Source organism: Podarcis cretensis (genome assembly GCF_951804945.1).
Source record: "Podarcis cretensis genome assembly, chromosome: 3".
NCBI lineage: Eukaryota > Metazoa > Chordata > Lepidosauria > Squamata > Lacertidae > Podarcis > Podarcis cretensis.
The window spans coordinates 8,895,173-8,922,309 of NC_137172.1; the positions used below are offsets into that span (position 1 = coordinate 8,895,173).

The 27,137-nt window shown below is 45.3% G+C and overlaps 1 protein-coding gene across 1 annotated transcript; it reads left to right on the forward strand.

The window, feature by feature from the left end:
- Nucleotides 1–825: 825 nt before the first annotated feature.
- On the forward strand, nt 826–26,509 carry PUS10 (pseudouridine synthase 10; the record flags this gene model as incomplete). The annotated part of the gene is given in 20 exon segments (XM_079968703.1): nt 826–887; nt 889–970; nt 975–996; nt 2,382–2,530; nt 3,553–3,816; nt 4,383–4,469; nt 4,900–4,934; nt 6,042–6,153; nt 6,471–6,532; nt 7,023–7,068; nt 7,615–7,679; nt 8,482–8,567; nt 9,761–9,886; nt 13,886–13,942; nt 14,424–14,500; nt 16,893–16,948; nt 18,458–18,575; nt 22,996–23,138; nt 24,069–24,168; nt 24,712–26,509. Coding segments are annotated over 20 exon segments (1,791 nt in total). The 3' UTR covers nt 24,754–26,509.
- Nucleotides 26,510–27,137: the final 628 nt, after the last annotated feature.

Genomic DNA, 27,137 nt, shown 5'->3' on the forward strand with positions numbered 1-27,137 from the left:
TGACAATTTGTTGTTGACAAAGGACAGCTGGACATATCAAGGGCCCCGTTACCTTCAGTAGCTTAGGGCCATCAAACCTAAATCCGGCCCTGCGTTTTCCCGATGTTTTTAGCCGATTTTAATGTGTGTGTGTTTTTTTGTTTTTTTGTTTTTTTGGGGGGACGCAGGTGGCGCTGGGGGTTAAAGCCTCAGTGCCTAGGGCTTGCCGATCGAAAGGTCGGCGGTTCGAATCCCTGCGGCGGGGTGCGCTCCCGCTGCTCGGTCCCAGCGCCTGCCAACCTAGCAGTTCGAAAGCACCTCCGGGTGCAAGTAGATAAATAGGGACCGCTTACCAGCGGGAAGGTAAACGGCGTTTCCGTGTGCGGCTCTGGCTCTGGCCAGAGCAGCGATATCACGCTGGCCACGTGACCCGGAAGTGTCTCCGGACAGCGCTGGCCCCTGGCCTCTTAAGTGAGATGGGCGCACAACCCCAGAGTCTGTCAAGACTGGCCCGTACGGGCAGGGGTACCTTTACCTTTACCTAATGTGTGTTTTTAATGTTTTTCTTCCACCGCACATCAAATGCCCCGTTTTTTATCTTTTTAATTATTCAAAGTTTATTCATATTGCTAGCTAATGCCATTTAATGGGGTGCGACGCCTGAGTTCTGGAGCTCAGCCAACATGGAACAGTGTCTTCCAACGAAGCCTATACAGTAGTTGCTTTGTTTCGTTTTTATTGCGGGAGGGGCAACAAGATGTTTTCCAAAGCACGGTCACTCACGACGGAAAGGCTGTTGGGATCCGGAAGTATAGGTCGGAAAGCCTTTAGAGGGTTGGGTACCCTATGGGCTCGGCGGGAGACCGCCGCAACTTGAAGGCGGAACTCTTGTTTCTGGGAGGCTGTTTCCTTTTCTCTCCCTACGAGAGCGGAACTCATTGATGAGCGGACCGAGGGTGCAACGGGTGAATGGTTCCCCCATAGTTTTTTTTATGTTTGGCAAGCGAAAAGAGGCAGGTGAGCTGGAAAATAACCTCGGCTTCTTAGGAATGGAGGGGTGGGGGGTTTTTTAAGCTATTTGGGCGCAGTGAGTTGCTTTTAGCAAAATCTGAGAGAGGAGGGAGGTAGTGCGCAACGCTATGCTCATATTTACTCGAAAGCAAGTCGAGGCTTGCTCTTAGGTCAATGTGGTTTTCATCGTAGAATTTAAGCGTTAGAATAGTATGGCTTTTGTGATACCAGATAGTGATGACGGCCTAAGTAGCGGAAACTCTAGTGGCGGTGGAAGTGGAAAGAGGAGACGGGAGTGGTTTTCTTCAGTGCAGGAAGAGGGGAAAGGCCACAGCTCAGTGGGAGAGCAGCTGCTTTGCATGCAGAACCCCCCCGTCTCGGTCCTCAATGGGATTTCCAGGCAGGGCTGGGAATACCCCTTGCTTGACACTCTGGGGAGAAGGTGCCATCTAGCATAGACAGTACTGAGCTAAATACATCAATAGTCTCAGTATAAGGCAATTTATACTGGCAGTGGCCCAAATTTAGTTCTTTGCTTTTGTGATAGGAATTTTGAGGTCTTCGATATATGGTAATGTTCATAACCGCACATACATACATCAGCACAGGAAGACCGACCTGAAGCCATTTTGATTCCTAAACTGAGCAAATGTTTTCTCTGCAAGGTTAAAGTGGAAAAGCCTCCCCATTGCCTTTTCCTTCACAAATCCTGTCTTAAGGGTATGTCTGTGTTTGAATAGGGTGTGAGCCTGTGACCTGGCCCAGGAACTAAGTATTTATCATTACAAAAGATTGGCCAGGCTCCCCAGGCAATCCAGTCAAGTAACCTGCCAGACAGGAGATAAGTAATCATCCTTTTCTCACAAGGAAATGATAATAAAAATAAATAAATAAATTATTTTTATTTATATCCCGTCCTCCCCAGCCAAAGCCAGGCTCAGAGCAGCTAACAACAGTAAAAATAGCACAGTTTACATAAAATCACAGTCAATTAATTGAAATACATTCTAAAATCAATTCAGAATCAAATTAATGGCAACCATTGGGCTAAAGTTCTATGAGGATTACAAAAGGAGAGAGGAGGTCAAGACTGTGCCTTGGCCAAAGGCCTGGTGGGACAGCTCTGTCTTGCAGGCCCTGTGGAAAGATGTCAAGTCCTGCAGGTCCCTAGTCTCTTGTGACAGAGCGTTTCACCAAATCAGGGCCATGGCCAAAAAAGCCCTGGCTCTGGTTGAGGCCATGCTTGTTGTTCTTTTCTGAATGGTCCTCAGCATCTCTGTGTCCTCCCTTTTGAATTACTGCTGTGCTATTTTAATGAGTGTTCCCTCAATTCTCACTCTCCAGCCTGCTGCAGTAGTGTTTCTGCTGATTTTCTCTCTCTTCAAATACAGGCTTCACCAGCATGAGCAGCAGCACAACTGCACTATCTGAAAAGGACAGGTCTATTGCTCAGAAGTTACTGAATTTTGGAGCATGCCCGCGTTGTATTTTCAGGTTTTGCCGGATAGGATCTCAAGATTTGTACAGGCGACCCTATAAGGTTTGATTAAATTGAAATACATTATGATAATGATGGGGTGGTTTTAATTCATTTTCAGATCTCTCTGATCCAGGTCTTCCTTTCAAAGCAAGAGGCATATTCTTGGGGAATAAAAGGAGGCTGGGGCATTTGGAGTGGGGAGACAAAAATTGCAGAACCCCAAAATATATTATTAATGAGGAACAACAAACAGCTGTCGACCTATTTAAAATCCATTGTTGTCTTCTTTCCCTCCAACATATACTTTCTCCAGTTCCCCTGTGTCTTCCACCTACCCAGAAGTCCAGTCCACAATCTTCCCCATTATCTGTCTAAGAAGTATAGGAAAGACCTGCAGCTCTGAGGAAGGACTATGACACATTGGTAGACCATCTACCTTGCATACAGTAGGTCCAAGGTTCAGTCCCCAGCATCTCCAGTTAGGACTGGGAATGCCCCCTGTCTGAAACCCTGGAAAGCCACTGCCACTCCGCATAGACAGTAATGAGCTAGATAGACCATTGACTTCTCATTATAAGGCAGTTTCCTATGTTCCTAAGAACAAGTGCACTTCCTCTTCTCACTTCTGGTGTCACTTTTATGATACTATCCTGTGCACATTTACTCCTCCTCTTCTTCCTCGCCAAACCTGTATTAGGCGTTTCAGGTGTAGGCCATCATAGAATATCCATATATAAAATTTTAAGCACATTTACTCAAAACATTTATGATGCCAATGTGCATAGGATACAAATCCTATAAACATTTACTCAAAACTAAGTCCCACAAAGTTCAGTGAGTCTAACCCCTACCTAAATATGCACAGGACTCCAATATCAAAGACCTTTTTAATTGCTTAGCAGATCCACTTTAATTTGCAAGGCAACAGACTATTTGACATTATTCTCTGTTGAAAGACTGTTGCGCATTTACAGGAGCTGTTGATTTCAGGACACCTGGCTATCAGGGTCACAGTCCATTCTGAAGCCACCCCTGGCACCCTTCTACCTACCAAGTTTTACTCTGCTTCCTTTATCAATCAGGAGTTGCTTAGCGAACTGCAAGAGTTTCTGGAGAACACTGCAGAGGAGAACAAACTACTTTGTGAAACAGCAAATCCTCCGTATAAGCGAATCAAACTGGATAGTGTCAAAGAAGAGGAGGAACAGACCTCAAATGGAAGCCACCAGGTACCTAACGCGGAGAATGATAGAACTGCTGGTGGTGATGAGAACTTAAGGCCAGCTGTGTGTAGCATCTGCCTGGGAATTCTACAGGAGCTCTGTGAGATGGATTTTGTCAAAGCGGTAAGTGTCGGCTGATTGGTAGTTTTACTGTTGAAAAAAACTGCAGCATTTCCCAGGGATGTACATGTATACAGCATGCATATAGTGGGTGGCATTCAGCTAAGTCTTACTCAGAGTTGACCCATTGAAATAGATGAACCTAACTTAATCATGTTCATTAATTTTGATGGGTCTACTGTGATTAAAACTTAGTTTTATACCTCTAAGGGTTTTACTGAACTTTCCTTGCTGAAATCTCATTTAGGCTGCAATTGTACACATGCTTACTTGGGAGCTAGCCCCAACGAACGCAGTGGAACTTAACTTCCAAGTAAGCATGCAGGCAGTGGGACTGTTAGTGAGCTGTCCTGACTACACAGAAGAATTCCTTTGGTAGAAGCAAGCACATCTACATAGGAAAGCTTGTCCTTGATGAGAATGTAAAACAATTGTATTCAAGCATGTTTGCAAGCCGTCTTGTACAAGGTGCAATTGCTTTGAGAACTTCTAAAATTGCATAGTGGTGTGTGGGTGTGTATTTATTTATATTTAAATAACAATAATAAACATAGTTCATTGTTTTTCAGGTGTGCCACAAGATTAATTCTTCTGAATACCAGTTTACCAGCTTTGTGTTTTCAGTCTCTTTCCCCCCACAGTTATCTGTAAGGGAGGTGAGTATTTGCTTGTGCTTTTGTTTGTGCTCTTGAGTATGGCCTTTGTTGAGAAGGAAAGGGGGCAGGGGCAGGGGTGGTTTAAAAACTTAACTTGTTTTCGCCTGTTAGGAAATACAACGTGTGTGGCATCCAGCAATTGGGCGAGGGATGAGTGAGAGGGAGGGCAAATTGGGCTAGGCTGATCTGAAGCTTGGCTTTTTTAATTGGTGGGGGAGACTTGGCCACGTCTGATGTTGTGTATCCTGTGTGGCTTTGATTCCTGTGAATGTAGCCAATTCTTGGTCTGGGCTTTCTCAGCTAGTTAGATGGGAAGGTTATGATGCCATTTAATTTACCACTTCTCTCTCTCTCTTTCTCTCTTTCTCTCTCTCTTCCCTCCCTCCCATTCTCTTTCATTTTTCTGTTTTTTCTCGGTCCATGCCTGAAGCATGCAGCGTGGTTGCTAGTAAAAGAGGAAATGGAGTGAGTACTTCCTGGTGGGATCTTTTCCATCCTGCCTTGTGTGCTAGGTTTTCAAATGTCGTTGGCACTGTATTATTCTCTCTTGGTGTGTGCTTTGCGGGCATGTGAGGGGAATTGTATTGAGAGGGGGTAATGTGCAATATCTCATCCTCTTACCTTGGTAGTTACCATATTTTTCACTCTGTAGGACTCATCCGACCATAGGACGCACCTAGTTTTAGAGGGGGAGAACAAGAAAAAAATTTCTCTCCCTCTCTGCGCAGCAGCCCTTCAGCGAAGTGGCAGGAGAAACGGAGCCCCTTCCATTTCTGCTCCTGCTTCTCTGAAGGGGCGCTGCGCAGAGAGGGAAAGCTGCACAGCGCCTCTCCAGCTAAGCGAAGCCAAGAGATCAAGAGGTATTGGTGCGCGCTGATCCCTCTCGCTCTCCTGGCTTCGCATTGCTTTCACTGAAGCCATGGAGCCTGCATTCGCTCCATAAGACGCACACACATTTCCCCTTAATTTTTGGAGGGGAAAAAGTGTGTCTTATAGAGCGAAAAATAGGGTAACTCCTCTGATTGCCCTACTCAGTTTATTGACTTAATACTAAAGCCCCTTAGCACCACTGATCCATTGCTGTTCTTGCACTGAGCTGGAAGGAGAAGCATCACAGTTATTTCACATAGTGCTAAATTCCCCTACAACAATCCCACAAAAGCGCATCTTTGCAGGCAAGGTCCTAACATAATATTTAATGAAAAGCAAGTCCCATTCAGTAGAAGCCTTGCTTCTCACACCAGCTGATACTTTAATTAGGCATTTCATCCTTGCCCATTTCTTTTTAAACTTCTAATCAGTTGTGGGTTTTTTGCTCCAGTCACAGCATTACTGAACTGCCCCTTTTAATTAGTCATTTCCTCCTTCTTGCTGGCAGGTCCTTCCGTTAGCAAACGTTACAACATGTTGCTGTTAGTACTTTGGGTTATAAAATTCTTGAGAGCAGAGGTACAAGTTCAAAACTATTGATTGAAATGAGTATTTTAAAACTAAACAGAATTGATTGAATTCTCTCCCCCCCCCCCCCCGCTTGATATAAGATGCTGAGTCTTACTTTTAAAAATCATTTAGGAAACAGGATTTTTTAGCAGAAAAAGAAGACCTTGTTCAGCTAAAGGAAGCATACAAATGGATTATTCACCCCCTGTTCCTGGAGCAATTGGGGGTCCCTGCTGATGGAAAGGTATTGTATAACTATATAACTTAAACAGTGTTTTATTGTCATGGGCCTTCTGTGCCTGGGCTGCGCCACATCAGAATGGTACATGGATGGTTGAATCCTCCTCTAAATTAAAAGAAAAAGTTTAATTATCCCTGCACATGGAAAAGAACCTTTCCTCCTGACAAGCTTGTTTTCTTTGTTCAGAGCTAAAGCGAAGGAGAGTGTTTCAGGCAGGTACCCAAACAGAGTTCAAGGCTACAGAAGGGAATGGGAGAATGTTACATTTCCACTACTGAATTAAACAATAACTTTCCACTGTCTTTTAAATTGCGACTCAGAGCCTGTTTGAAGTCAGTGTGGTCTTCGCTCATCCAGAAACAGACGAGGACTGCCATTTCCTGTAAGTTGGGATGTGATGAATAACGGCGTTGTACATTCATAGGGACATCTTTGTGAGGAGAAAAGGCTAAGGAGTAACTCTTGCACAAATCCAGAGTGGATTCCCTAAGACAGTTGGATAGTGCCTTGTACGCCTCCTTCCAGCAACTCCTGCAGCCAGGCTGGTGCCAGATGTATGGCTCTGCTTTCCTTTGGACCACATCAGTCATCTGGGTAGCCCAGGACCTCCATACACACTGTCAGGCATCCACCCAGAGTAGGCAGCACCTTCGATTAACATTAGACACAATATCCAGAGAGGGATATCTGTACCCAAGAAGCAGCCAATGTTTTGATGTCAGGAAGGAGAGGAAAGATCTTCTTGGTGGATGCTCTCTGACTTAGACACCAGCTGCATAGGCCTTTGCAATCTTGTCCTCACTGAATCCGTTTTGACACCATGTGTAAAAAAAGTTTTCAAACAATTAAATGCTGTTTGTTTTTCCATTTAGAGCCTCCGCATGTCCAAGTTGCTTCAAACAAGAAAAGAACAAGCTGGTAAGCAATTTCTGGGAAATTATTTTCTTTCCCCTTTTTTTTGCAAGATCAGAATTTAGTAGGGTCACAAGCCATCACAAACTTGTTACTGTTCTTCCTTCCTTCCTCCTTATACTGTGTACTAAAGTTATTCTTCATTTTTTCTGTTCTTGTGGGATTTCCCCCCTAGATTTGGATTACATCCTTACTGTGTGTGAGTTCTAAAACTTATTTCCCAGCCGAGATTGGTTTCCAAAGCACCTTACAGTTAGAATCCAAAAAAATTATGACAAAATGTATTAACATCTTTCTGTAATAAAACTTCCCAGGTGATGTACAAGATTCTGATTAACAGTGCAAGCCAATATATGTTCAGAAGTACGTCCTGCTGGATTCAGTGGGACACTGTGGCAGCTAAGTGTTGCAACCCAAAATAACAATTAAGTATTAATTAAAATAACAGTATCAGAGAAACAGTTTCTGAGAAACGACATTCCAGTGACTCAGCTGAAGTGAATTAAACAGAGGAATTGTTTTCGAAATACCTAATACTTTATTCATTTGCAGTCTGTCTTCACCAGAATGGCTGTGGTTAAGGCTTTGGATATGATCAGTGAAGAAGATTTTCTTAAGTAAGTGAGCTCTGAACCTATTTTAACCTTGGTGTATGGGAATTTATCAGGAAAACCAAAGAGCAAAGTGAAATGGTACAGGTGAAAATGTCATATAAACCTGGAAGTAATAAGTAAATGGGTTAATAAATTCTGAGTCTAAATGGGTGTGGCTTCTGCATTTTGTTCCCCATACCTCAAAATTCACTGTGATTTCAGGTGTGCATGTATGTATCTCTTGGCCACTGTGTGTCTCAGTTGTGTAATTTCTGACAGGTCTCTCTCTCTCTGACAGTAATTGCAGTTGAATGCATTCTGGGGCAACTGAGAATGAAACAAATCCAGTATTTCAATTTCTGGCTTTAGAGAAAGGTAGTCTTGGAAAACAGCTAACACTTCATTTCCAATTCTTCAACATGGGAATAAGGACTCTGATAAGGACATCAAATTACTGGATATGGGCAAAGAAACAAGGCGTTAGATCTTTCTGCTTTCTGAAGTTCTGCACAAGCCACTCTGATGCTGATTCAGTTGAATCTTATGCAGGACGTATTGAATCTCAGAAAACCAAGGGGTCTAATGCCTTGTTCCTCTCCCTCCAAGTGGCTCCACTATACGGCGGTGAAGGCCTTTTCAGCTACAACACCTTGCTTGTCAACTCTCACCCCAGGGGCCCATACCTGTGCTTAAGTCATGTCAGTTAGGCACCAGGCAAATATCTCCTGTTTTCCTAGGCTTTAAACCTCTGAGGTATCTTTATGGCTTACTGTAATAACTTGTCGTGTGTTTTTAATGGCTCGCTCCTTTATTTTCTCCTATACAGAAAATTTCAGTGTCCTCTGACTTCACCCAAGGCACCTTGCACAGCTGTCGACATTCAGTGTACCAATGGGGCCATCTTCGTTGCCGGTAAATACCGTATTTTGCGCCCCATAGGACGCACCGGCCCATAGGACGCACCTAGTTTTTTTGGGGGGAAATAAAGAAAAAAAATTTTATTTCCCCCCCAGGTGCGGGGCTGGAAGAACCAGGTCGGGGAGCAGCGGGAAGGCGCACTCCGCCTCCCCGCTGTCCCCCGAGCTTGTGGGGCTGGCGATGGGGAGAAGTGCGATGAGCCCGGGACAGGAAGCAGCTCTGCACGGCCATCGGGAGCCGGGCGGGACTTCGCGCCCGGCTCCCGATGGCCGCGCAGAGCTGCGCTGAGCCCGGGACTGCAGGAAGCTCTGCGCGGCCATCGGGAGCCGGGCGGGACTTCGCGCCCCGCTCCCGATGGCCACGCAGAGCTGCGCTGAGGCCGTGACTGGAGGCAGCTCTGCGCAACCCTCGGAGCCGGTCTCCCGAGGGTTGCGCAGAGCTTCCTGAAGCCTGGAGAGCGAGAGGGGTCAGTGCGCACCGACCCCTCTCGCTCTCCAGGCTTCAGCGAAAGCCTGCATTCACCCCATAGGACGCACACACATTTCCCCTTCATTTTTGGAGGGGGAAAAGTGCATCCTATAGGGCGAAAAATACGGTACATAAATATATATTGGGTCTTTCCCCCACCCCTTGCAGTCATCTCTTAATATACTTGTAAAAAACTTAGAAGCCTATTTGGGCATTAAGTGGGTGCATAAATTAATAAATAGTGCTGTGCTGTTTGTTTTCCCTGCTTCAAGTAAAAAATAATAATCCTTTGCTACTTTTGCGAAACTTAATGGTAAAGGTAAAGGTACCCATGACCATCAGGTCCAGTCGTGACTGACTCTGGGGTTGCACGCTCATCTCGCTCTATAGGTTGGGAGCCGGCGCTTGTCCGCAGACAGCGTCCGGGTCACGTGGCCAGCATGACTAAGCTGCTTCTGGCGAACCAGAGCAGGGCACGGAAACGCCGTTTACCTTCCCGTCGGAGCGGTCCCTATTTATCTACTTGCACTTTGAGGTGCTTTCAAACTGCTAGGTTGGCAGAAGCAGGGACCGAGCAATGGGAGCTCACCCCGTCGCGGGGATTCAAACCGCCGACCTTCCGATTGGCAAGTCCTAGGCTCCGTGGTTTAACCCACAGCGCCACCCGCGTCCCACAGCGAAACTTACAGGATACTAAATACCCTCTGTTTCCTTTACAGGGAGATATAACAAATATTCAAGAACGTTACCCCAGACCCCCTGGATTATAGATGGAGAGAGGAAGATGGAGTCTTCCGTCGAAGAACTGATCTCAGAACATCTCATGGCTGCCTTCAAAGCAGACAGTTAGTGTTTTCTGTATGCACTTAGTGCGCGTCCGTATACCTGCATGTCTTCCATGCATAACTTAATCAAGCCACCCAAAATCTATTTGATGTAAAGTTACATTCAGGGCGTGGCCTTTTCAGTGGTAGTGCCCAAATCCTGGAACACCCTTCTTAGAATCACCTGTTGGTACTCCCTCCTTAACCTACTGGGCCGTGTTCAGAAAGTGGTGGTGGGGTATGAGTCTTCAGACCCCTGGGCTCTCACTTGTGGGGTGCCTCAGGGTTCTGTCCTCTCCCCCATGCTTTTCAACATCTACATGCAGCCGCTGGGAGAGATCATCAGGGGGTTTGAGCTGGGTGTTCGTCAGTATGCGGATGATATCCAGCTCTACCTCTCTTTCAAATCAGAACCAGTGAAGGCGGTGACGGTCCTGTGTGAGTGTCTGGAGGCGGTTGGAGGATGGATGGCGGCTAACAGATTGAGATTGGATCCTGACAAGACAGAAGTACTGTTTCTGGGGGACAGGAGGCGGGCAGGTGTGGAGGATTCCCTGGTCCTGAATGGGGTAACTGTGCCCCTGAAGGACCAGGTGCGCAGCCTGGGAGTCATTTTGGACTCACAGCTGTCCATGGAGGCACAGGTTAAATCCGTGTCCACGGCAGCTGTGTACCAGCTCCATCTGGTACGCAGGCTGAGACCCTATCTGCCTGCGGACTGCCTCGCCAAAGTGGTGCATGCTCTGGTTATCTCCTGCTTGGACTACTGCAATGCGCTCTACGTGGGGCTACCTTTGAAGGTGACCCAGAAACTACAACTAATCCAGAACAAAGCAGCCAGACTGGTGACTGGGAGCGGCCACCGAGACCATATAACACCGGTCTTGAAAAACCTACATTGGCTCCCAGTACATTTCCGAGCACAATTCAAAGTGTTGGTGCTGACCTTTAAAGCCCTAAACGGCCTCAGTCCAGTATATCTGAAGGAGCGTCTCCTCCCCCATCGTTCTGCCCAGACACTGAGGTCCAGCACTGAGGGCCTTCTGGCGGTTCCCTCCCTGCGAGAAGCCAAGTTACAGGGAACCAGGCAGAGGGCCTTCTCGGTAGTGGCACCCTCCCTGTGGAACGCCCTCCCACCAGATGTCAAAGAGAACAACAACTACCAGACTTTTAGAAGACATCTGAAGGCAGCCCTGTTTAGGGAAGCTTTTAATGTTTAATGTATCACACTATTTTAATATTCTTTTGGAAGCCGCCCAGAGTGGCTGGGGAAGCCCAGCCAGATGGGCGGGGTATAAATAAATTATTATTATTATTATTTTATTATTACTTCTGCCAAGAGGTTGGTTGCCATTTTTGTTCTGGAGAAGCCAGCCTTTCTGGGTAAAAACCTACCTGTAGAAAAATCTAATGGCTCGTTTTTGGACCACATCTCCATCTGTCCCCATGCAACAGGGTGGTGCACTTGCCGAAGAGAACATCTCCTTGCCGTTAGTCCTCTCGATGAAACCTCAGTGGTGGAGGAGAAGCATTTTTTAAAAATACATTTTATTGGGGGTTTTTTTTACATATCAGTTAACATAACTTCTTATCTTATACAATATTTTAGACTTCCGTCAACAACCTCTGATGATTTTCCGTTCTTTATCACTTATTCTGCATTTCTTAATTTCTCTATTACTCTTAATTATCATTAACTAATTATTCTCTTCATAGTCTTTCTTGCAATATTTCAAATAGTCCTCCTTACAGAACTTCTTGCAGTCCTACTAGCATAATCTGTTCATTACAATTGCTTTTCAAGTACAGTGGTGCCTCGCAAGACAAAAAGAATCCGTTCCGCGAGTCTCTTCGTCTAGCGGTTTTTTCGTCTTGCGAAGCAAGCCCATTAGCGGCTTAGCGGATTAGCGCTATTAGCGGCTTAGCGGATAAGCGGCTTAGCGGCTTAGAAAAAGGGTGGGGGAAGGGGGGGAACTCGGAAAAACTCGCAAGACATTTTCGTCTTGCGAAGCAAGCCCATAGGGAAATTCGTCTTGCGAAGCGCCTCCAAAACGGAAAACCCTTTCGTCTAGCGGGTTTTTCGTCTTGCGAGGCATTCGTCTTGCGGGGCACCACCGTAGTTCATATATTTACTCCAGTCTTCTAAGAATCTCTGGTCCCGCAGGTTTCAAATCCTTCCTGTTAATTTATCTAATTCTGCATAGTCCGTTAATTTCATCCGCCATTCTTCTTTCATTGGTAATTCTTCTTGCTTCCAGAGGAAAAGCATTTGCCCACACAGCAAGGGTGGGGAACCTGCTGCTCTCTGGGTGTTTCTTGACCGCAGTTCCCCTTATAACAACATAAACAGAGCCTGGCCGCTGGTTCAGGGCAGAGGCCCACCCGGTCTAACATCCCGCTCTCAAAGAAGCCAATGAGGGGTTTGTGGGAAGTTCACAAGCAGAATCGGTTTCCTAGCGGCTGGTATTCAGAGACATAGTGCCTCTGGCATTGAAGGTAGACCCCAGCCATTGTGGTTAGGAGCCATTCATAACTTTATCTTCCAGTCTTCCTTTGAAGCCAACCAGACTGGTGCCATCACAACCCATTGTGGAAATTCATTCCATAGTTTAACTTGTCATGGAATTCCACTCAATATTGATCCAGAGCAGATTCCAGCATATAGTTAGCAGAGTAAACACTTAAACACATTGCAGGATTCCCAAAAAATAGACCAGAGGCAATTATATTTCATCCAGCGGAGCTTTACTGCTACTGAAGGCAAATGAGCATAATGGTCACAAATCTTAATACAATCAGGAAATCCAGTTACAGCAGACTTAACTTAAACTTACAATAACTAAACCTTAACACTAAGCATACTGTGTACAGAACACCACACCAGAAGGAAAAGAGATAGAAAGAGAAAGTGAAACCCAGGCTCCTTCTGGCCTCTTATTATAGTCAACATGACCTTGACAGAAGAGTTAAGAGAACCAGTTCAAACCAGCTTAACTCAGCTTCTCTGAAGGAATAACCCAAACATCATGAACCTTCTGCTAGCTTCTTTCACACAGAAAAGCTTCCAGAACCCTCTTGAACTTGGTAGAATAGGAAAGATCTTTTCACATCAGATCAATACTTTCTGTACTAAGAAATGCAAACTGACATTGTGAAGAGCTCCTTCCTGTTCTCAGTACTGAATCTTCCCAATATCCGGCCTTATTGGGTGGCTCCAAGTTTTTATTTTATTATGAGAGGGGGAGAGAAATGTCACCCTGCACACTTTCTCCACACCATCCATTTTTTATACATGGCCCCCTCTTACTTGTCTTCACTCCAGACTGAAAAGCCCCCTGTGAAATTCGTGGCCTTGCTGGCTGGGGCTGGGGGGTGCCCTGTGGGCTTCTTCAGCATGGACCACAAATGTATCCAGTGTTTTTCATATCCGTACTGTTCCCTGTCCACACCATAGATGGGTTCCTCATTAGTGCTGCTCTTACAGGGGCTTAATAATAATAATAATAATAATAATAATAATAATAATTTATTATTTGTACCCCGCCCATCTGGTTGGGTTTCCCCAGCCACTCTGGGCTGCTTCCAACAAAGATGAAAAATAACAATAAAATGTCACATATTAAAAACTTCCCTGAACTGGGCTGCCTTCAGATGTTTTCTAAATGTCAGGTAGTTGTTTATCTCTTTGACATCTGATGGGGGGGGCGTTCCATGGGGCGGGTGCCACCACCGAGAAGGCCCTCTGCCTGGTTTCCTGTAGCTTTGCTTCTTGCCAGAAGGCCCTCGGCACTGGACCTCAGCATCCGGGCAGAATGATGGGGGTGGAGACGCTCCTTCAGGTATACAGGACCAAGGCCACTTTGAATTGTGCTCAGAAACTATAGAATGGAGCTAAGAGCACTTTTTTTCGTTTGACCCCAAGCCGTGGAGTCCTGCAACAGGGGCTCAGGATTGTGTGGAAAGGATACTGGCACTGGTGAGTTAGCAAGCTCAATCGACCTTCTTCTTCCTGTTTCGAAGGTTTTAATTTTTCGTCCTCTGGAAGAGAAGACGTGGATGTGAGAACACTGGGCAACGGTAAGCTTGGCTCGCAGCCTAAGTCTGTAATCCTAAACTCACTTACCCAGGAGTATGCCCCATTGGATTCAGAAGGACTGTGCTGTCAATGGCTCAAGCTGGTATGTTTGGAGCCCCTTAAGCAGACAGTGCCCTCTGGTGGTGGGTCAGAATAGTGCCAGCACCTTGCATTCAAATATCTGTGTAGCAATTAGATTTCACGTTCTAAAAGTTTCATATAGTTTTTGTGCTGGCAGCACAAATTCACGGATTTAGAAATGCCTTATTATTTATGGCTTTTACACCCCCAAATGGGCTCCCAGAGCTGTTTACAAAGATAAGTAAAAGCATTTCAAGGCCCTGAGAATAGAGTGTTTTCCCTTACTGCCCCCCCCTTTTTACTCCACCAAAAATATCTGTGGATATCTTATTATGCAGTCACTTGCAACTCCCTGTCCTCATTTCCCCCCACTGCACCTCATGGTCGCTCCAACTTTGACAGGAAGGCCCTTCGCGATTGAGCTTGTGAATCCTCGGAAAGTCCGCTTGGCTGCAGAGGAAATGAAGGAGCTTCAACAGGTAAATGGCTTTTAAGGTGTTGAAAATGGCACACTGGCAGGCAGTCTGCAAAGCCACCTTTAAGCTGCCACAAAACTCTTTGTGGTGTTTGTTTCAAGAAACGAGCACGGCTACCCGTCTGTGCGTGAAACCTTTTTTTTTAGGGTATCAAGACACAAAAGTTGACCCTTTCCTCCCTAAGTCCTGGCTGTTTCCTTTTGAGGCCCTAACCACCTTGGGGTCAGGATACCTAAGGGGCTGTCCCTTCTTATGGATCCTGCCAATCCATTAAGACCGGTTCCTTGCACATCCCAACCCCTCTTATAAGAGAGTAGTAAGAAAAGTGGAAAGTTAGCCTCCCTGATACAGTGGTACCTCAGGTTAAGAACTTAATTCGTTCCAGAGGTCCATTCTTAACCTGAAACCGTTCTTAACCTGAGGTACCACTTTAGCTAACGGGGCCTCCCGCTGCCACCATGCTGCCGGAGCACGATTTCTGTTCTCATCCTAAAGCAAAGTTCTTAACCCAAGGTACTATTTCTGGGTTAGCGGAGTCTGTAACCAGAAGCGTCTGTAACCTGAGGTACCGCTGTATTCAGGGTTCTGTGGAATTTACCCAGTCATGCTCAGGGAATCAGATTACAATTTTTAATACCGTATTGGCTTGAATAGGAACCTCACTTTTCCCCCAAATTCTGACCGTGAAAAGTTAAAGCTATATTCACGTCCTTACGGTATGCAGCCAGGAGTGCGGTAAAGTGGCGTCCACCCCGTGCACAGACCCCTGTCCTTTCCCCCCAAGGCCGGGAAGGGAGAGAGCGAGGAAGGGGGAAGGCCACTGGCAACGCAACGCACCCCCCTCTCCCCAGTGTGCAGCCAGGAGCCGTGAGGAATGGAGCGGCTTACGTTCGGGTATTTTTTCTTGTTTCCCCTCCAATTTTAAAGGTGCGGCTTATATTCAGGCCAGTACGGTACATTACTCTACAGGTTTTCCCAAAACTACCCCTAATACAAACTGGCTTTTTTGTTTTGTTTTTACTATTTGGGAGGTAGAGGATTATTCGTTGAAGTTTTTTTTCCAGGCAGTTTTTTAAAAAAATACAATTCTGTAGTGGAACCTTCCTCCTTTAGGACTCGGACATCTTTGATAACATGTTTTAAGGGAGAAACAGTTGGTAGGATACAGAATTTGATAAAGGTCTGATGTCCAGTGAACGAATGGCATAATATTTATACATACATACATACATACCCTACCCATCTGGCTGGGTTTCCCTAGCCATTCTGGGTGGCTCCCAACAGAATATTAAAAACACGATAAAACACCAAACGTTAAAAACTTCCCTGAACAGGGCTGCCTTCAGATGTCTTCTAAAAGTCAGATAGTTGTTTATTTCCTTGACATCTGATGGGAGGGCGTTCCACAGGGCTGGTGCCACCACCAAGAAGGCCCTCTGCCTGGTTCCCTGCAACCTCTCTTCTCGCAGGGAGGGAACCACCAGAAGGCCCTCAGAGCTGGACCTCAGTATCCGGGGCTGAACGATGGGTGTGGTCACGCTCCTTCAGGCGCTCCCACGGCTGCCCATTGATGAAAGGCTTATCAATGAGAAAGGTAGAGGTTAGCAGAGCTGGCTTATATTCACAGGTTAGAGATGGCAAGCAATACACTGAGCTATTGGCTGCTTTGTATCAAGATGCAGTCTAAATATTCTAAATATTTTAAGGAGTAAGAGCTATTCAGTGTTGTGATTTGATTCATGCTTACTGTTCGCTATTTTATAAGTTCATCTGATTTATTTTTGGTTAAAGAAGCCAGGTCTTAATCCTGTTCTATCAGGGAGCTCAAGGCAGTTTGCACAGTTCCCGCAAGTGTTATCCTTGCAGTAACTCTGTGATGTAGATTGGGTCGAAAGGTAGTGGAACGTGGGGGATTTGAACCCAAGTCTCCCCACTCCTAGCCCAACACTCTGTGCCAGAGCTTTCCAAATTATGTGTCAAGAAACGTTAGTGTGTCGGTGTGTCTTGCGAACGCTCTCCGTGCTCCTCCCGGGACCGGAAAGGGGTTAGTTTAACCTCTGGTTAGCTAGTAAAACTGAATTATTGTGTCATGAAATGATGAACGTCTAACAAGTGTGTCACCAACATGAGAAGTTTGGAAAGCTGTGCTCTACGCACTGTGGCCAGCAGCACTTTGTATTTAGATTAGAGCTTTTTTAAAAAATAAAAACAAAAATTGGGCACTTTCACTGGTTCTGGCTATTTCTCCTCCCAGAAAAAAAGGCAGTTTCTTCTCAAACCATTGCATGAGGGAACTCCCATTGCCTTTCTGTTTTATAACTGCAAAACCCCGGAATCGTTTTAAATTTTAAACAGTCAGATGAGGCTGAGGTAATCTTTGTTTGTTCGTTTATAGATAATAAATAACTCTTCAGACAAAGTCCAAGTTCGTGATCTACAGCTCGTCACCAGGTCAGTGTTTTGATACTTGAATAAAGCTTATTTTGGTGTGTGGAAAAGCAGGGAATTTGAGGCCGTAACCTGGGTATGTTAACCCTTTCCCAACCTTGTGCCATCTCTTTGAAGCTCTTTCAAAATGGCAGTAGAAGAAGCAGCAGCAACAGGGTGATTCTGCCGCCCTTGAAACACGCCCAAAGAAAGCTCTGATTTGGGATTTTGGAACAGGCAAAACAAACCAAACTGTTTCCTTCAGCAGTATCCTTCTAGTCACTTGTCCAGAAATGGTATAATGCAATCGCAGTTTGATCCTCTGCCCACAGCAGTTGCCCTAAGAGGGAGATAAGAGGCAGAAGGCAGAGCTTCCATTACATTGCAGGATTTCGTTTCACATATTTCAAAGCCGAGATTGTAAATGGATTCCAGAGCTGGGCCTTTGTGATCTGTAACAGAAATTGAGCCCTTAGCTCAGCTGTCCTAATTAAAGCAAGGCACGTCCAACATACTCCTTTTTCATAGCTGTGAACGTGTTGCATAGTCACACACATTATGGAGAAAAAGCAAGTTCCTAGTCCCTAGCGAAATTTCAGAAGCCAGAAGAGGAGGGGCTAAGCAGTCCTCCTGTTGGTGGAAGGTGGGGTGAGACTCAAATTACGCACACAGAAAAACAAGTGTAGAGGAATTTGCCTTGGTTTAGGGCTCTCACTCCATTAAAGAAAATGTTTTTTATTATTAAGTATATGATTTCAGTTGATTCTGCAATTCATTAATCAAATGTGCATATGAGCAAAAAAGATATACATATGCCATAGGAGGCATTGTCTGACAGGCATTCCCGTCTGTTCTGTCTTTTTAAACCCTGCAATTTTTATTAGCACTTGTATTTGTATTTGTATTTTACTTTTTAAAAGGAAGTATACTAACCAATTAACCTGGCCACTTTTTTGTTTGATAAAAAGTGTGTGTGTTCATAAAGTCCATTTGTGAACCAATTAATTGTTTTAAACAGTACAGCCCTACTTTATTCTGGTCCCTAATTTATTCTGGTTGCTGAACCAGGAATCTCTGGGTGCAGAATGCTTAGGTAGCCACAGCCCTGCCTACAGGCATTACACTACAGTGGTACCTCAGGTTAAGAACTTAATTCGTTCTGGAGGTCCGTTCTTAACCTGAAGCACCACTTAGCTAATGGGGCCTTCCTGCTGCTGCTGCGCCGCTGCTGCACAATTTCTGTTCTCATCCTGAAGCAAAGTTCTTAACCCGAGGTAATATTTCTGGGTTAGCGGAGTCTGTAACCTGAAGCGTATGTAACCTGAGGTACCACTGTACCCTGCAGGATGGGAGAAAGAGAGAAGGTTTCTCTCTCTCTCTCTCTCTCTCTCTCTCTCTCTTTCTGACACACACACACACACACACGCAAAACCCCACCCCAGGCCATTCATAAAGATATACAGGGACTGTTGAGGAGTCCTTTCACCTTTCAGATTCCTGTGGATGTTGCCTGTTTATTTGCTTGTCTTTCAGAGAGGCCATTGGGCACATGAAAGAAGGCGAGGAAGCGAAGACCAAAACTTACAGTGCCTTAATATGGACAGAAAAAGCCATCCGGAACGAAGACATTGAGCTTCTAGACAACATGAAGGTTGCGTGTCTGGGGTGGTATTTATCGCATTTGTTTGTTGTTTTCATTGTGCATGACCTGGGTGGGCAGCAGAAAGTAGATCAGGCTCTACGGCAAATCAGCCAGAGATCTGTTCTTGTTGTTTAGTCGTTTAGTCGTTTAGTCGTGTCCGACTCTTCGTGACCCCATGGACCAGAGCACGCCAGGCACTCCTGTCTTCCACTGCCTCCCGCAGTTTGGTCAGACTCATGTTTGTAGCTTCGAAGACACTATCCAACCATCTCGTCCTCTGTCGTCCCCTTCTCCTTGTGCCCTCCATCTTTCCCAACATCCGGGTCTTTTCCAGGGAGTCTTCTCTTCTCATGAGGTGGCCAAAATATTGGAGCCTCAGCTTCAGGATCTGTCCTTCCAGTGAGCACTCAGGGCTGATTTCCTTAAGAATAGATAGGTTTGATCTTCTTGCAGTCCATGGGACTCTCAAGAGTCTCCTCCTGCACCATAATTCAAAAGCATCAATTCTTCGGCGATCAGCCTTCTTTATGGTCCAGCTCTCACTTCCCTACATCACTACAGGGAAAACCATAGCTTTAACTATACAGGCCTTTGTTGGCAAGGTGATGTCTCTGCTTTTTAAGATGCTGTCTAGGTTTGTCATTGTTTTTCTTCCAAGAAGCAGGCGTCTTTTCATTTTGACATAGATTTGCAGCTTGCTTCCAAGCTGCCTGCTTGCATTTGTTAGGTGGTGCAGGGAGCTCCCACATGTGAACACTTCTCCATTTTCTCCAGTGGAGGAAGATAGTTCATCAATTCTTTGGCAATCAGCCTTCTTTATGGTCCAGCTCTCACTTCCATCCAGCAGTCACGAAATTAAAAGACGCCAGAGATCCACCCACCTTCCTTCCTTCCTTCCTTCCTTCCTTCCTTCCTTCCTTCCTTCCTTCGTTTCCTTCTTTCTTTCTTTCTTTCTTTCTTTCTTTCTTTCTTAATTACCAGTAGATGAGCCTGGCATGCTCTGGTCCATGGGGTCACGCAGAGTCGGACACGACTAAACGACTAAACAACAACAACAACAACAGATGAGCAAAGACTTTGACTGGCAGTTGTATAACGGTAGCAGAAACAAACGCCCTTTTGCTGAGACACAGAGAACTTTGGAGTAACCAGGGATGAGATCTTTGCGTGCTCTGACTGTGTGTGCTGTTAACAGATCTTACTATAATGCCCGTAATATCTGAGATATGCCATTCTCCGCTAATGTGTGACAGATGGGCATTGTGTGATGGGAATGTCCATCTGCGTGTTTCTCCAGAATCTAAAACCATAACACGGGGAAACCAGAGTTGGCTGTATCGGCAATATATGGTATACTATCTCAATTCTTCTCATTGCTCTGCAGGCGTATACATTCCTGTTTCAGGAGAATAAATAAGTCTAAATTTCAAACAAGGCACCCAGGGAGTGCAAAACCCATATCAATTCACATTGCATGTTGAACACATCTTGATTTACCTTCTACGTTTTCAGAACTTATTCTGGCTTTGCTAATTATGCCCCAACCATGAGAAACCTCTTCTTCGGCCCCCGCAACCAGCCTTTTTGAGATTTCAGTAGAAATTGCCCAGCCCAGTTTTAAGCATAGCTTCACAACCAGTAAGGGCCACATAATAATCTCATTTTTTCCTCTGTATTTTTATTCTTCAGAAGAAGGGAAACCGAATTCTACTCCCACTCAGATTTTCCACGGCCTCTGCATGACCCTAGGGCTCACATCTCTGTGCAGGCCCTGTCTTACTCATGCTGCAGTTGCACAACAGAGTACAATCTTTGGGACGGTTCAGCCTACAGAAGTGGCCTGGCTTCCTGCAAGGTGCCTGTTTTCCTCCCTGTGTGCTCCTGTTAATGTGGCAAAATTCCTCCCATTTGACAGGAAGACACAGGCAGCCAGGCCATTGCAGCCTGCGCATTGCAGCAAGGGAGACAACAGAGTATAGTGGGCTGAATGTTGGACTTGGAATTTGTTGTTGTTTAGTCGTTTAGTCGTGTCCGCCTCTTCGTGACCCCATGGACCAGAGCACGCCAGGCACTCCTGTCTTCCACTGCCTCCCGCAGTTTGGTCAAACTCATGCTGGTAGCTTTGAGAACACTGTCCCACCATCTCGTCCTCTGTCGTCTCCTTCTCCTTGTGCCCTCCATCTTTCCCAACATCAGGGTCTTTTCCAGGGAGTCTTCTCTTCCCATGAGGTGGCCAAAGTCTTGGAGCCTCAGCTTCAGGATCTGTCCTTCCAGTGAGCACTCAGGGCTGATTTCCTTCAGAATGGAGAGGTTTGATCTTCCTGCAGTCCATGGGACTCTCAAGAGTCTCCTCCAGCACCATAATTCAAAAGCATCAATTCTTCGGCGATCAGCCTTCATTATGGTCCAGCTCTCACTTCCATATATCATTACTGGGAAAACCATAGCTTTAACTATACACTTGGAATTTAGGACTCCCCAATTAAAGACCTGCCCGACTTAAGAAGTTCCCTTGGTGGCCATGGGCTAGGTACACACTTTTTCTGCCCAACCCAACTTTCAGGCTTGCTACACGGATATGTTAGTGCCTTGGCTAGGGATGGCCAGTCAGTTTTATTGCACATAGCCAAAGGCTGCCGCAACGTACACAGAATCATTCAACAATTAAAAGAAAATATACTGGATTGATCCAACAAAACTTAAAACATTTATGTTATCAAGACATTACCTACACTAAACAGAACTATAAAAGTACCTTAATATACAACTTAAGACATTAAACAATAAAATTTATCACATGGCCACTAATATATTAAAAAATGATGTTAATTAATACAGTGTGCAACTATATTCGGAGTTTGGTGATAAGGATAAAATATAGCTTGATGTAAGGTAAAGGTAAAGGGACCCCTGACCATTAGGTCCAGTCGTGGTCGACTCTGGAGGTGCGGCGCTCATCTCACTTTATTGGCCGAGGGAGCCGGCGTTTGTCCACAGACAGCTTCCGGGTCATGTGGCCAGCATGACTAAGCCACTTCTGGCGAACCAGAGCAGCGCACGGAAACGCCATTTACTTTTCCGCCGGAGCGGTACCTGTTTATCTACTTGCACTTTGACGTGCTTTCGAACTGCTAGGTTGGCAGGAGCAGGGACTGAACAACGGGAACTCATCCCATCACGGGCAATCGAACCACCGACATTCTGATCGGCAAGTCCTAGGCTCTGTGGTTTAACCCACAGCGCCACCCGCATCCCTAGCTTGATGTAGATAGGGTCAAATAAATTCATCTCCTTTAGTTGGTGGCTACCTTTGCTATATAATTTGCTCTAATTTTCCTAGCGGCAGTTGCAAAGATGCTAGGTCACATACTTATCTGTGTCTGCGAGGAGATACATAATCATTTCAGAGGGGTTCTGGCCAGGGGACCTTGTCATTATAGGTGCTAAAAATCTTCCTCTTGCTTCATTATATAAGGGGCAGTGCAAGATATAATGCATAAGGTCCTCTACTTCAGGACATCCCCTAATACAAACACATTTGTTTGTTGGTATGCCTCTGTGTCTCCCATCTCTATAAGCAGAGTTGATTGTATTTGATCGTAACTCTGTAAAAGCTTTCCGAAGTTGTGCAAAAATCAGTTCATTAAAATAAGATGTATGTTCATTGTTGGCTAGGGATGGATGTATTTGTCAATTTTAGTTTCTTCTTTTTCCAATTTTAAGTTCAGTTTGCATCACCCCCCCCCCCCCCGCATGAATGAAAATTCACCAGTGCTTTAGTGCAAATTTCTCCTAAAATACACATTCGTATGTAGTTTTGCCTGATACACACATTTTTGCAAAGCAGTTCCCGGAAAAAGCAATACTTTTTTGCATGTTGCTTTCATTTACATACCTAATTTATATGCACAAAGTACGCATTACTTTGGCTAGAGAACTGCACTGCAAAATTCAGAGAAGTGTGAATTTTGAAGATTTGGCAATGCTTCGGGTAACTTACTGTTTACAGAAGTGTGATTTAGATAGGTTAACCGTAAAGGCAAACTGAATCAAATTTATCTGACATCTCTAGTTTCGGCCATGCTGGTGTTTGCAGATTTGGACTTACTGTTGACACCCACGGTTGCTTCTGAGTGAGGCCTGTGGATTCCTGATCCACTTACGTTAGCATACAGAGATGTGCTTAATTGCAATATCACCTTCCAAACACTGAAGTTATCACTTCCATCGGTTTGGTATTTGGACTGGGAGGGCGAGGGCAAGAAATCTGCTGTCATAACTGGTAAGTGTTATATAGCACAGCTATGTGCCCTATACCTCAGCGGCATGAGGGTTTTTGCAGCACAGAAACAATTTTATATTTCCTCGTGTATCTGCTGTACTTAATGCTCTGCGTTCCTGCTTGTTTGTTTTTTGATTTCTTGGACAGGAATTAAAGCTCGATCAAAAAACTCCACTGCGGGTCCTCCACCGGCGACCGCTAGCTGTCAGGGTTCGTGTCATATACACCATGCAGTCGGAGTACATAGATGAACATCATTTCCGTCTCCATCTGAAGACGCAGGCCGGGACGTATCCTTTTTGAGCCACAGTAAGGTAAAGGTAAAGGGACCCCTGACCATTAGGTCCAGTCGTGGCCGACTCTGGGGTTGCAGCGCTCATCTCACTTTACTGGCCGAGGGAGCCGGCGTACAGCTTCCGGGTCATGTGGCCAGCATGACTAAGCCGCTTCTGGCGAACCAGAGCAGCGCACGGAAACGCCGTTTACCTTCCCGCCGGAGTGGTACCTATTTATCTACTTGCACTTTGTGCTTTTGAACTGCTAGGTTGGCAGGAGCAGGGACTGAGCAACGGGAGCTCACCCCGTCGCAGGGATTCGAACTGCTGACCTTCTGATCAGCAAGTCCTAGGCTTAGTGGTTTAACCCACAATGTCACAGTGCCCCCCCCAAACCCACACCATATACACCACCCTGAACTCCTTGGAGGAAGGTCAGTATAACAAGCTTTCTGAATTTCCATGATGTGTGTAGGCTGCAGAATCCAGCGTTTCTTGGGGCAAGGTTTTGCAGAGTGATTAGTGAAACACGCAGCGTACACACAACCCCAGTTTGGGGTACAGCCCACCCACCTGGTCTTATTCTGCAGGACCAATGGTGAATGTTAATGAACAAGCCACACTCCCTTTCAGGGCTCCACACACTGTGCCCTTTCGGAAGCTGCCTTATGCAAAGACATCCCATGGATCCATCCAGCCCAATAGTGCCAACACTGACTGGCAGCTGCTCTCCAGCTCAATAGTGCCAACACAGAGTGGCAGCCGCTCTCCAGCAGGAGCCTTTGCTAGCCCTGTGTGATGATGCTGGGGAATGAGCTTGGCGCCTTGTGTGTGCAAAGCAGATGCTCTATCACTGAGCGCCGGCCCTTCCTTTGCCCCCCCCCCCCCGTGCAAGATTTGTGGGGTCTTCTGACCCTTCTCGTTTCGTCCTTAATGGCAATCTAGTTACATTAAAGAGTTTGTTCATGGAGACTTTGGAAGAACCAAGCCGAACATTGGTACACTCTTGGGCACAACCGCTGACATCTTGGAGCTGGATGTAGAAGTGAGTGCTACCTCCTTGTTCCTCTTTGTAGTGACAATCATGGAATTGTCGGGATACTTCCAGGTATAAAATTATGACCCATTCATGCCCTCATATGCCATTTCAGCCATTTTCTGGCTAAAGGTAAAGGGACCCTTGACCATTAGGTCCAGTCATGACTGATTCTAGCGCTCATCTTGCTTTATTGGCCGAGGGAGCCGGCGTACAGCTTCCAGGTCATGTGGCCAGCATGACTGCTTCTGGCGAACCAGAGCAGCACACGGAAACACCGTTTACCTTCCCGCCGGAGCGGTACCTATTTATCTACTTGCACTTTGACGTGCTTTTGAACTGCTAGGTTGGCAGGAGCAGGGACCGAGCAATGGGAGCTCACCCCATCACGGGGATTCAAACCGCCGACCTTCTGATCAGCAAGTCCTAGGCTCTGTGGTTTAACCCACAGCGCCACCCGTTTTCTGGCTAGAGATCCATATATGCTATATTAACAAGTGGAAATCTCCCATTTGTGATTTAACGCTTGCATTTGTTTCCTTCTCTCTGCAGTCGGTAGATGTTGACTGGCCTCCAGCTCTGGATGATAAATGAGAAGTTTTAACTTTCAAGATGTGGAGAATGAAGGGGCGACAGTCTTATCAGTGACTGGTGACAGCAGAATGGGCTCCATTTTTTTGTAGGCTGGTTGGCTTTCCAAAAATTTTGTTACCTTTTTTTAGATCATGTTGATCTATTTTTTTAAAAAAAACTTTTTAAAAAATGTTATAATTAAGAACGTCTGGTACTTCGACCACTTTGTTAAATGCATATATCTCCAGCGCCAGCCAGCGGAATAGGTTGCGCTTCTAAAATAACATGGTCTCTCAAAACATATCTTTGAAAATAGAGCAGAGTTCTCTGTTCCCACAGCCTGCGAACTCTGGTCTCGCTGGGGTGCCAAATGGCGTTCCTCTGGATCTTTCTGCAGGGTTTGGTTCTCTATTAAATAACTAAAATTGAGTTGCCATCTGTCCTCTGATCATCTGAAGCCTGTCACAATATACCGTATTTTTTGCTCTATTAGATGCACCAGACCACAAGATGCACCTAGTTTTTGGAGGAGGAAAACAAGGAAAAAATATTCTGAATCTCAGAAGCCAGAACAGCAAGAGGGATCGCTGCGCAGTGAAAGCAGCAATCCCTCTTGCTGTTCTGGCTTCTGGGATAGCTGCGCAGCCTGCATTTGCTTCATAAGACGCACACACATTTCCCCTTACTTTTTAGGAGGGGAAAAGTGAGTCTTATAGAGCAAAAAATACGGTAATTCTAATCTACAAAAATGCAAACGCAACACGCTGGCTAATAACTGTTAGTGAGTATATAATTGGTTATGACGTCATTCAAAATATACGAATAAGCCATTTCAAAATGATGTATATATTATACAACACATCTCACAAAATATACAAGTAACTACAAGTTGTTAATTGCATCAGAGTCAATCAAAGAATCAAACAGATCAATGAACAGCGAGGAATGCCAAGCTTTATCTCAAAGGAAGACGTCTCTCCGAAGCCTCAAAAGGACAGTATATCCGGAACCATTCAACTGTTTCGGAATAAAGTCTTCATCAGTGAATAATTATCAATGAAATATTCATACTAGTAGGGATCATACTATCGGATCAGTGCTCACTGTAGAGTGCAACTGCTTAACAACTTGTAGTTACTTGTATATTTTGTGAGATGTGTTGTATAATATATACATCATTTTGAAATGGCTCATTCGTATATTTTGAATGACATCATAACCGATTATATATTCACTAACAGTTACTAGCCAGTGTGTTGCGTTTGCATTTTTGCAGGTAGTTAAATTTTGCAACACAGGGGTTTGTGTTTGTTCACAATACAATTCCAGTCATAGTGCAATGATTGTCAGGATTCTGGTACTTCTGGGTGAGCTGATGCCATTCAGCGCAGATTGCACAAGGGGATAATCCTGTGCATGTTTACTTGGAAGTAAGTCCTGCTGAGTTCAGATATTTTAGTACGCATGGGATTGCAGCATCAGTCTTGGATCTGTACCAATGTAAAGGCAGCCCCGAATAACTGCATCACCTATTAATAGTAGAGGAAGATTTGCTTACCCTTTTGCAAGTACATGCCGCAATTCTAAATCAATCCAGATTGATATAGCAATCCCTTTCTCTTCAGAAAGTGGTATTTGGCCAGAATTATGTAATGGGGAAGAAAGGATAGTGTGACATCATAATGAATGATGTTTTAATGTGAGAGGCAACTGTACCCCCCAAAAAGTTCCGAGTTTTATTTTTACTAAGAAAATAAACATTTTTTAAAAAAATCTCTCAAGTGTTCTAGTGTTTGTTTTATATATAATATGTATGCTGCATGGATGCAAACCACAGAAAAGGATATTGGTCAGAGCTGAGTGTGAACTCTCAGAAATAAAAGCATTCTGCCCAGGTAATCTGGATCTGATGCTAAGCAACACCGAATTGAGTGCTCACTGGAAGGACAGATCCTGAAGCTGAGGCTCCAATGTTTTGGCCACCTCATAAGAAGAGAAGACCCTGGAGAAGACCCTGATGTTGGGAAAGATGGAGGGCACAAGGAGAAGGGGACGACAGGACGAGATGGTTGGACAGTGTTCTCGAAGCTACCAGCATGAGTTTGACCAAACTGCGGGAGGCAGTGGAAGACAGGAGTGCCTGGCATACTCTGGTCCATGGGGTCACGAAGAGTCGGACACGACTAAATGACTAAACAACAACAACGCCGAATTATTTCCTATTTACAATTATGTACCGCTTTGAGCAGTTTGTTCTAGTTTTGCTGGTTTTCCTGAATAGGTCCGGCAAGGGACCATGTGGAACACTTGACACTCTCATTTTTATTCCTCCATCCACACCTCTGGCTCCACAGATAACAGCAGACACAAATGTAACTTTCAGGTATCTTTCACAGCCATAAGGG